This window comes from Montipora foliosa, chromosome 12 (assembly GCF_036669935.1).
Source record: "Montipora foliosa isolate CH-2021 chromosome 12, ASM3666993v2, whole genome shotgun sequence".
Lineage (NCBI taxonomy): Eukaryota > Metazoa > Cnidaria > Anthozoa > Scleractinia > Acroporidae > Montipora > Montipora foliosa.
This window is the reverse complement of record NC_090880.1, coordinates 29,706,036-29,717,748: the sequence shown is the minus strand read 5'-3', so window position 1 is coordinate 29,717,748 and position 11,713 is coordinate 29,706,036. Positions and strand designations below refer to the sequence as shown.

The 11,713-nt window shown below is 42.5% G+C and overlaps 1 protein-coding gene across 1 annotated transcript in view; it reads left to right on the top strand.

The window, feature by feature from the left end:
• The window catches only part of LOC137978400 (usherin-like), a 54,134-nt gene that overhangs the window by 15,387 nt on the left and 27,034 nt on the right, over positions 1–11,713 (top strand). The window contains exons 10-17 of the mRNA XM_068825296.1: positions 1–168; positions 986–1,241; positions 1,992–2,152; positions 2,686–3,558; positions 4,336–4,635; positions 5,401–6,756; positions 8,752–8,838; positions 9,570–9,869. The exon at positions 1–168 is cut by the window's left edge and continues 426 nt beyond it. Of these exons, the coding sequence (XP_068681397.1) occupies positions 1–168; positions 986–1,241; positions 1,992–2,152; positions 2,686–3,558; positions 4,336–4,635; positions 5,401–6,756; positions 8,752–8,838; positions 9,570–9,869 (3,501 nt within the window). The remainder of the gene's footprint in view (positions 169–985; positions 1,242–1,991; positions 2,153–2,685; positions 3,559–4,335; positions 4,636–5,400; positions 6,757–8,751; positions 8,839–9,569; positions 9,870–11,713) is intronic.

The window sequence follows — 11,713 nt, the reverse complement described above, 5'->3', positions numbered from 1 at the left end:
AATGTGAAGAACAATCCGGAAACTGTACTTGCAAGCCACGTGTGATTGGTCAACGATGTGATCAGTGCGAGCTTGGCACATTTGGTCTTAACCAATCAGATCCAAATGGTTGTCGACCCTGCAACTGTTACCCCAATGGCACAGTTGGTGGTGACAGGAAAAGTTCAGGCAAGTACATGTACACAAAAAAGTTCTTTGCTTGCGGTTTCTTATTTTATGATATTTAGAGACAGGGATAAAAGAGACTGGCGTTACAATTCCCTTTGGATCTATAACCAGTAATGTAAACACACGCAAAGTGAGAGAGACAGAAAGGTACCACAAATTGGTGGGCAAGTTGGGCAGGGAATATACTGCAAGGCTCGGTTTGTACCCACCGACTGGGATGAAGACTGGATGACAGGCCTAAAGCTAGTAATGCTATACCAAGGGGGGTGCCTCATGCCTGTGATGGGAGGCCGGCATGATGGCTGGCATTATTAACCCAGTCCAGCAGTAGTTCAACGACCTGCCCCCTCCCTGATGGACTGTAGGGGTGCCGCTGGCAGAAATTACCCACGCTTAATTTATGAAAACTGTAGAAGGCGAAACCTACATTGGTAACCATAACAAATTGAGGAAAGCGTGCAGTTAGAAAGACAAGCAATAACTGGGAAGGTGGGAGGGGTGAAATTCATATTTTACCGAAAGTGGTGAATGGCGAGATACTTGCTGTTTAATGGCAGGTGTCCTGCCGAATATTAAGGACAGACAACTGGCAGACAACTTGCAAATACAAAATTACAGTACCCAACACGATCGAAAAGCACTGATGTATGTGAGAGAGCAGTAAAAACCCGTACGTCCCTGCCAGGACCCTGCGAGAGGGAAATAGTACACTGTTTTTTATAAGTTAAGAAATTTATCCTAGCAACGAAAAATTCCTTCAAGAGCCTGCCCATAGAGTAACCAAGTTCCTCTATGACTTTTCACTATCTGCTTTCAGATGAACTTCAGTGTGCTGGAAGCAATGGGCAATGTACGTGTTTGAGCAATGTCATGGGCCTCCAATGTGACTCTTGTGCTGCCCAGTACTATTGGAACCCCATTGGCCAGGGATGTATACAATGTCTGTGCAATGTTGTTGGTTCTGTTGGTCAAAATTGTAATGATACTGGTCAATGCACGTGTAAGACCAATATTACTGGGCGTCGGTGTGATACGTGTATTTCCGGTCACTATGGCTTCGCAGTAAGTGGCAGGTGAGAGAAAGATACAGGAACCCCAGGGATTAACAGGGTTGGCACACACCAATGATATCTGTCGTCTAGATTCACAAAATGATGGCTTGGTTCTTCGTTGATCTGTTAATGGGGCTATGTCGCGGTTCTGTGGGGGTGTTGTGGAGAAATCTCTTGTTGATAACGAGTTTTGAACTAATGACATGGTATCGTGAAGTGGAAGTACATGGAAGTATCGTCAGTGGTATCGTAACTCGTGACTCGGACTTTGCCGACAAAATTATCGTTACATATCAAACAAGATGATTCTGGGCATCCCTGACTTCTTTCAAGACTTTAGTTGTTTTTATTTCTTTTCGGTATTATTATTATTATTATTATTTTTTAAAAGTTTTTGGTGGTTATTGGGACACTCCATTCCATTTTATGAGCAATTTGTGTGTCATCAAATCACTTAAAGTTGTGAGACAGAGACCCTTTATTAACTGTGATAAGATGATTAGTGAATAAAAACATGGAAAAGACTGAGGAGTACGGAGCTTTGTTTAAAACAGACTGATTGTAAAATATGGACTAAGCATATTGACGTCAGAGTAGAAATACAAACAACTTGCGCTATCAGTTTCCATGTATTAGGTCTGTTTGCTGTCAACTCGACAAATAAGGAATTATTATCATGATAATTAAAGAATACAAATTTATTCCTTTTTCTGTGCTTAGTTTTCGCTGTCGTCAAATAACTTGGGTAATCCTCATTTTATTTCACTCCAGATGTTCACCTTGTAATTGTAATCCAGCTGGAAGCGTTGATACCCAGTGCGATGAAAGTGGATCGTGCTCGTGTAAGCAGAATGTGGAGGGTCTCAAATGCGACCAATGCAAGAGTGGAACAGCTTCTCTTCAACAGGACAACGAATTTGGCTGCAGTGGAGGTAATAAGAGGAACTTAAATCCACCCTGCAGTGTTAACTAAAACAACCCGACTCGCCTTCATTTTGCATGTGGTGCCTTCGTTAAGTTCACATCGACCTATTTTTTACCTTGATGAGAATATCATTTTTCACTTCAGGAAAAAATGTGGACACCTTAGCGAAACGACCCGGGCTAAAGGGTTTGAAGCTTATTCAGTGGCGGTCTTTCATGTGCGAGAAGTTTCTTCTTCTCCAGCAAGACAGTTACTTTTCGATTCTCTTAAAAAGACGTGGAAGAAATAGATTTTTAGAACAAGGCTGGGGTTAGGTAAACTAGTTGCTTGGAGACGGGCAAAGCCGGATTCGAACCTACGACCTCCGTAACATCGGTCGGGCTATCCATCCCACGGGCGCATTACATTGTAATTTTACAAACGCCATTATTTTACCTGTAAAGGTTTCGATACTTTATGCCATTCTCAAAAATCCGATAACCTGTTCCTATTTCCTTCTTTATTACTAAAGAAAGTACCTCCTTTCTTTCACTTTTTCAGTCCCTTCTGAACAGCCCGCCCCATTTGCTAGAGTCTTGTCTTCACGCATTATAATGTTAACCTGGTCTCCGCCCGATAGCCCGAATGGCATCATAACACGATACGAGCTGTACAGAAATGGTTCTCAGATTTACAGCGGGCTAAACCAAACTTTCAACGACACTTCACTTACTCCAGACACTGTGTACCACTATTACCTCATCACTTTCACTGCATATGGTAGTACAAGAAGCTTGGAGAATGGCAGAGTCTACCGTACATTTCAAGATGCACCGAGAGGAGTTCCCGCTCCCATTATCACTGACATTTTTCCGCGCAATGTAACAGCAACATGGCAGCCACCCTCCATGCCAAACGGGCGCATTATAGAATATAGATTAATATCTACAAGTAGCAGAAGTCCTGCCGAAGTTGTTCACTGCAGGGGTATTATTTTGTCATGTGCTGTGGGTGGTCTCAGACCTTATACAGTGTACAACTTCGCAATCGAAGCATGCACCAATGGCGGATGTGGTCGAAGTAATGACACTATCATTCTTACGCAACCTACACTTCCAGACTTTCAGCCGGCGCCGAATGTGACGTCATTTCCGGGCGGAACAGCGGTGTTGGTCGTGTGGGACGAGCCACCAGAACCAAATGGCCAGATTTTTCGTTTTGAGTTGTATTTGCGCAGATACCCATTTGACGACGATGGACGTCTGATTTATAGCAGCAGTCCAGAGCATGATTCTAGTTCTTTGAATTTTAGGCGGGCTAATGTCACTGGACTGACACCAAATACGGAGTACGAGTTCAGGGTGCGAACTTTCACTGCGCAAGTCCAAGGTGACCGTGCGAGTAATTGGACACGTCACAGGACTGCAGATGGAAGTAAGTAGTGCATGTTTTACAGTGAAATATGCTAACCGTCCATAGGAAATTAGGGAGTTTAAGAAACGACAACGACAACGCCACAAAACAATATTATCATTGGTGAAAAGAGGAAAAATGTGGCTTGGTCCCTTCAAAGACCCGAACGGACCCGACTGACCGAACGCGGGTCGAAAGTTACGATTCAGAGACCCTACCCTACCTCAGTCTTTGAATCATAACTTTCGACCCCGGTCTGGTCGGGTCTTTGAACCGTGACTTTCTAAGCTACATACAAATTTATTAGCTATTCTCAAAATTATCAGTGTAAAAGAACAACTGTAAAATGACACTCCAAATTTTTTCCTGTCTTTTAGCAGCTTTTTCATCTCCAATAAGATGAATTTTAACTAATTTGTCTGGATTAAGTAAACCTGGATATACATTTCCTGCATAAAAATTCTTGGTTTGTGAAAATGATCCTGGTGCTGAACATTTTTTCCCGTTAAGAGTTCATCCAGGTTCTCTTTTGCCTTGCTGTATTCAGTTAACGGTGACCCGAAAGATATGGCTTTTCAAAGACTGACAAGATACCCTGGGTACCAGAGGCGTTGTTCGGCCGAAGACACTAGCAGCGAAAAAACTACGAGGACGAGCTTTGTTGTCTTCGGCAGAAGGCCAAAGACACGAGCGGCGAAGCCGCGAAACCGGAAACCGCGCATGAAAAGCCTCTGGTATCCAGGTTACTGAAAAGAGTGCTTGATGTAATTTGTGACGAAATTGTCTGCTTTATTTAAGTTCCTTCAGGTGAAAGTGCCATGAACACTCGCGCCAGTCCTGTTAACAGCACTGCAATCAGCGTCTCCTGGAGTCCTCCCCAGACCCCTCAAGGTGTTATCATTCGATACGTCATTTTCAAGTACCAACCACCATCAAATGCAACTGCCGTGAGATCCTTAGAGGTGCCTGGATCCCAGAGGGATGGTGTGATCGGTGACCTAAGACCTTATACGCAATACAAATTTACCGTCATAGCGTGCAACAGCTATGACTGCACTCGGCATAGCCCAGAGGCCCGTGCACGCACACTTCCTGCAGGTACGTAACCCATAATAATTGCGATAAGAGTGAGGTAAGACCTGAGGACTTCGCCCTTGGGACTAGTTTCGAAATATCACACACACACTTACTCCTTCCTCATCCAATTCTGATCAGACCCTCAGTATCTGAAGAGTTTTCTTTGGAAGATCTTGCATTTTCCCTTGTCTAAACCAGCATTGAGTGAGGCCGGTGTTTTCGGAAAAACATTTGTAAATAATTATATTGAAAGTGAAGGCGTTATCATCGATATTTTGTGCCCTTGTAATATTTTTTCAGTGGCATTTGTCTCAGGCTGTGGGTCCCAAGTGGCATCTAACTCATGCAACTGCCGTAGATTCAAAAAAATGAAGAGAAAATGCAAATGTAGATTCTGTTCTGTGGTATTAGGGACTGAATTACGTTGGTCGTTGCGCGACCAGACCGCGCCGAAAACTTATATAGAGCACCTCTGGAAGGGTTTGTTCTACAGTCAGATGTAATTAGCTGGGAGTCGATTTTGACGAGAAAGGAAAAGCAGAGAACCCAGAGAAAGACCCTCGAGTCAGGGTGACTTCAAATCAGCCCACACAATTGCTGAGGTCGGAGACGCGGTCACCGCAAAGGCCACTATCCCAGCCTGACCCCCAAAGAACGATCATTTCGCTAAGAGCAATTGGAGGATGTTTGTTTTTCTACTTCACGGTGTCCTAGCTGTGTGTGTATCTTTGTGTATATGTACATTCTTGAGCGAGCCTTCTCTTATTTATGTTCATTTAATTTCAGCGCCCAAGGGTCAAAGTCCACCAGAAGTGATCTCTGTGGATCCATCGACAGTTTATCTAAAATGGCTACAGCCCCAGACTCCAAACGGCCCCCTTCCGCCAAGTTACAACCTAAGCCGAGCGTTCTCCGCATTCTATCATCCTCCCCCGTTGGTGGAAGCTGGAGTGCATTTTCCAGGTCTTGGTTACTACAAGTTTCCCTCAGACTTCGTCACTCCGGGTGCAACAAACGATATCGAGTTCTGGTTTCGCACCCAGTATGCTAATGGACTCATGCTGTTCCTTGCTTCACCGGATGCGCAGAGAGACCTGTTGGCTGTTGAAATGCGTGATGGCACACCATGGCTTATATTTGATTGTCAAGATGGCCCCGCGGTCTTTAACATCAGCCAGAATGTTCGCTTTGATGATGGAGCATGGCATCACCTGAAGATAGTTCGACGAAACCGACTGGGAACGCTCACTGTAGACAACTACAGCGCAAGTCAAAGCAGCCCTGGTCGGGCCACTTCTATATCCGCTAACAGCGGTGTGTACTTCGGATTGCTTCCTCCGCCTCCCTTGTTCACCCTCCGGCGTAATATCATCCAAAATATCACCTTCATTGGTTGCCTGCATGGAATCATGTCAGATTCAAGGACCCTGGACTGGACCTCTGCGCTTGAGGCTGTCGGAGTGGAACCTGAGAGGAATGCTTGTCCAGAGAGAGACAACGAAAAGGCAATATACCTACGAGGAGGCGGCTTTGTTGCTATGAATAAAGAAGCCATTGGCCTCGACGGTAACATATTCCATTTTACTTTGATCTTTCGATCTCAGTTATCCTCTGGGTTGCTCCTGTTTGCCCGCGGTCTAGAAACAACATTTGCAGTCCAGTATAATCGAACTCAAGTGGAAATGAAATACTCTGACGCAAGTACAGAAGGCTCATTCACTGTTGAGATATCGTCTGGAGAAATTTGCGACGGGCAGTGGCACAATTTGACCTTGAGCAACTCATACATGATTCTCGATGGCAAAGTTGGATCCATAGCTGGCTTGATTGATCTTCAAATAACATCAAGTGTTTATGTGGGAGGAGTGCCATGGGGTTCTATCGAGGACACAGTCGCACGTCAAGCTGGACTGGATGTTGACGCCTCGTTTGGTGGTTGCATTAAAATATCCTCGGTCGGGTTAGAGATAGATTATGCACAAAGTATCACGGCAATTTACAATGCTGATCTTGACGGCTGCCCTCCCAAGTCTACGTTCGCGGCCAGCAGTCAAATTGGAAGCTGTTTACCGTTTAATAGCAGCACAGTGTATTCTGGGAAGACGGAGACATTTAATGATTCCACAGTTGAAAGTTTCACAGGTAATGAGTGGACGATTTTGTGATGCTAGGAGAGGTTTTTTTGATTTTAAAATTTTATTTTTTCGTCTATTTACGGCTGTTTTTACACCTTGCTCTTTTCTTGTCCCGTGAGAAAAACCTGTACCACGAAACAGTCCTTTTTCTGTTGAGCATACTTTATTGTTACTATAAATTGACATCTAAGAGCCCAGCCCAGCCCAGCCCAGTGGTTAGGTCGATTGCCTTGACATCTGGAGACCTGGGTTCAAAACCACTCTTTGAATTTGATCCTGTTAGTGCCTGGTTCCACTTTTCGGTTGCACTTGTAAATAGGGAGTTTAAGAAACGACGACGGCTACGGCAACGACAACTCCAAAAAGCAGTAATATTATTGGTTAAAAAAACCAAAAAGATCGTGCTGCACGTGCGGCACGCATTTTTGAACAATTCTCTCCCGTACTCGTCAAAACTACTACGTAAAATGACCAAATTTAAGGTTTTGACGACAACGTGGACAAACTACGGTGATTCTTTCAGTCTCACTCTTTACTTCATATCCGTCCGTACCTATCCCAGTTTTAGGACACTTCGTTCATACTTAATAATATAAACAAGATGGAATAAACATGAAATACTTAGAACAGCTCAAACGTAAATTTTGAAGTGACGTTTTCGTCGTCCAAGCCGTCGTGGTTTCTTAAACTCCCTAATAGCCAAATGGTACGGCGAAATCGCGTGGTCATAGGATGGAATCTCGTTCGAGCCTGGATTTTTTCACGGTTCTCTCCCAAATTCTAAAGTTACTTTAATATCTAACTGCAATGATCTCGGCTCCCAACATTCATTTCATACCCATTCCGCAGCTCAAATGCATGAAATTTGAAATGTTCTAAAAATCGTTTTTCTGTGATCTGTCAAATGCTAACCTGGTTGTCTGCCATGCCCAAGCCACCATTGAGTCAATCACAGAGCAGTGAAATGTCCCAATCTTCATAAAATTAGAAATAACAACATTGTGCGCTCAACACTGAAGAAATTCGTTTCGTATAGCACAGGTTTTTCTTGAAATGGATCACTTCAATACTGAATACTGACAGGAAAGTATCAGAGCCAAAGACTAATCTAAAAAGACAAGAATAAACGAAAGCGACGAGATACGAAACCTCTGTTAGCGGGGGTAGGTAAATTTGCATGGATAGCGAACGTTCCTTTTGTGTTATTTGGATCGAACGTAAACATGGTACTTTTTAGGATCGAAATTACAGATTGTTTAGTGAAGGAGGCGAGTCAAAATAATCAAGCTGTGAAGGCTGAGTTTGAAGGATGATGCTAAAACAAGAAAAATTCATTGGCTAACCTTGACACTTAATTCGATAATGTCCTTCAATTCTCAGACGCGGTAGTTGGCTCGAAAGTTATGTTCTTCTTCCCCAAAGCTACGTAATGTGTTTTCTTTCTTTGTAATGTTTAAGAGAACAATTTAATTGCGTAACTCTTTAATCATATGAGAGCCAAATTAAATACCGGTAGTCGCTTTTACTGTTCACTTGAAATAATTAGGATCTCTTTCAACTGCATGAAAAGCTGTTTCAGCCGTTTCCATATCACAGCTAAAATAACGTGGGATGATGTGACGTCTATTCATGCAAAATTTTCTCTGAGTGAATATTTTCGCCACTTTTTTGGAATGAAGCTTTTCCGGCTAGCTAGAGTTATGTAACCGGCCTTAAGAGTCTTCATGGGCCCGATGAGGATAAGTAAGAGTTATGTAAGGAATCTGTTGCAATCAGAAATGGAGAAATAACTTGTTTGCCTCCAAGAAAGCCATCATCGCCTCTATTGTAAATGTGAGCATTCTGATGTGTTCCACGTTTTATTCTAATCAGTTTCTTACTGAGCCCGTTCCATTTCCTGTTTTTTTTTTCTCTTTGGATCTTTTGGACCCATATGCGTATTCCCTGGTGTAGTAATGAATTTCCTAGCCAATGAGGACTTCCTTTTTTGTTTGCCATTCAGATTATCTGTACAGAGTCGAGAGCTTTCACTCTGGGACGTTAGGCTCGGCCCCAAGCCAATGGATTTTCACTCGGAGCGGACAGGGAGGTGAGTGGCATGGAACCAAAATTGGCCAATCACAACAGGCACAGAAAAGCAACTGAGCCAATCATGACGCAAAGAATGCGAACATCTTCAAAACGATTGTGAGCTTTACCTACGTTAAATATATGGACGATTTGGTTGTGAAATTTAATTTGACAAATGCATACATGCTAGCTAATATTATTTGATGGTTTGTCACAGAATTTGCCCAGATATTTTGCTCGTTAAGGAGTATTTTTTTTGGGCCCCGAAGTAGCAAGAAAATTCGATCAATGAGCAGAACACCTGTGTGTATTACTCGTGATACCATCAAATAAAGACTTACTTTTACGCCGAAGAAACGTTCCCAAAACAAAAATTTGAAGAAATAAAACAACAATCTCTTTAAGAGATCGATCCGAAGACACGTTTGGTCGTGATATGTGCCATCTTCAATTGCAAATTTGCTGTTTAAATTTCTGTTTTGTATGGGGGAAGACAACAGTTTCAAATTACATTGATAACATTATTTTCAAAATATCCCAAACAAACCTTTGCAATAACAGTAGAGGAAAGAAGCTGTATCATTAAGTGTTCAGTGTCTTATGTTGCGATATTTTGCATGTCCTTTTGACTTTTTCTGGTAAAGTAGTTTAGCAGTGGAGTATATGATAAAACCTCTTTCTGCCACTTTCATGGCTATACATTATAGTTTTTTTTCACTAACCTCGACCATCTTTTTGCATTCAATCAAGCTCCTAGTGGTATCCAGGCCCCAAGAGAGCTGACACCACTGCCGGGTGGAACAAGAATGAGAGTAACCTGGGACCCTCCTCAGAGACCAAATGGAGTCTTAACAGGATACAAGGTGCTTTCATACAGCACCAAATCTCCTCGGGTAGTTCCTGAGGAGTCAGAGTTCTTAGACGCAGGGGTTCTGAATACCACCATCTCAGGCCTGCAACCTTATACGACCTACGAAATTAGGATCCAGGCCTTCACAGTCGGCGGAGGCTCCGTGGGACCTGGTAAAAATGTCACGACGGAAGAATCAGGTATTAAAGCCTCAATTCACGATTCGATTCCACTCCCAGTAGACCAATTGCATCAATCCTTCACTTAGCCAATTTTCGCAAACATAACGATGTAACCGGTTTCATCGATCCAATTTTCCAAAAATAAATAAAAAAAAACAAAACAAAAAAAAAAAAGGCTTGTCAAGGCTTGGCCTAAATTTCTATTTTAGATATCTTTTAAACAGAAGCAATTTCAGATGATGGAGATTATTAGTATTTTCATGAGGAAAAAAACTCTTCGCCCTCCAGTCACGCGCTTAAGCCGGCTCAAGATTTCATCCTTGGGATTCACAAGTCCAAAAGGACTTCCTCTCTTCTTGTACCTTCACAGCGTATAAGAATCAATCTGACTTCTTTTTGTGGATATTAATTACGTTTAGAATTTCACCAGAGGGTGATGGTTGTTTCTCGCTTCTGAACGTAAGTTCCAAATTATGAAAATTTATATACTGGCTAAGTGAAGCATCCTGTGAGATTTAGAGAGTTTGATTGTCAGTTTTGTTCATGTAATAATGAAATAGACCCCTATCTCCCCTCCCCCAAGCTTGATCAATAAACCAGAAATACACCGGCTGTATGTCAAGCACTTTTAAAACCACAACACAAAAACAGTCGTGTTACCAAACTCAGTGACCATCTTGAATTCTGTTCTTCCCAGAACGGGTTGTTCAGTGTGCAAAAGCACACATGTTACGGTCTTGGATGTGGTTTAATTAACCGATTGACTCTTCAACCGCCTTCCACTGACGAGTAAAATCATCTAGCGTTAGAGTAAAACCTTTTAAGTCTTACTCCTAAGTCAATGGATTAATCCTATTTTGTATTTATAAAAGCAAATATGGAAGTCATGTGGTCCGAAAATGTTTGAACCATCGCTACCTTAAGTGAGCTAGCCGGGAATCAAACTCTGTGGCCCCCGTAAGATACCGGATGATCAGAGGCCTTAAGATCTGCAACAGCGACGTCGACGCAAACGTCATGTCAAAATGTAACTTTGCTTTATCATAAGTCTTTCCCGATTATTCCATCTTGTTCACGTCATACATTGTTAGTGAAGTATCCTAAAAAAGGAATTGGTACCAGAGAATTTAGGGTGAAAATAGAGAATGAAAGATTCTCAGTTTCATGCTCACCTTGTCGTCAAAACGTCAAATTTGATGATTTCACGTCGTCTTTATGCAGAGGTGGAGGACCTAAGAAATATTTGCCAAAATCCGTGCTGCAGAACGATTATTTATGCTCATTTAACCAATGATAATCATTGTTTTGCGGCGTTGTTGTTGCCGTCGCTGTCGTTTCTTAAGGGAACTTAAGCAACGACAACGGCGACGGCAACGAGAACGTCACAAATTTGCATATTTAGTGGGCAAAAACAATAGCTTTGCACGCTCTGCACGTGCGTTTTTCACTTTTGTCCATTTCTTTGCGGTCGTCATCAAAACAACGCGAAATAACCAAATTTGAGGTTTTAAGAAGAACGGTCAGCACTTGACGATAAAGTTTCATTTTCTCCCCTAAATTAAGCGCCGTTCCGACCAATGTCATTTTAGAGGAACTACCACACCCTTGTCATATTAAAAAGGTTGAAATAGTCACGAATTGATTACGATAAAGCGAATTTATATTTTGAGATGACAATAGGGAGCTTAAGCAACGACAACGGCGACGGCAACGAGAACGTCACCTCAAAATATAAATTCGCGTTGTTGTAATCGCTTCGTTACTATTTCAACTTTTTTAATATGACGGGGGTGTGGTAGTTCCTCAAAAATGACGCTGGTAGGAACGGCGCTCAATTTAGGGCAGAAAATGAAAATTTATCC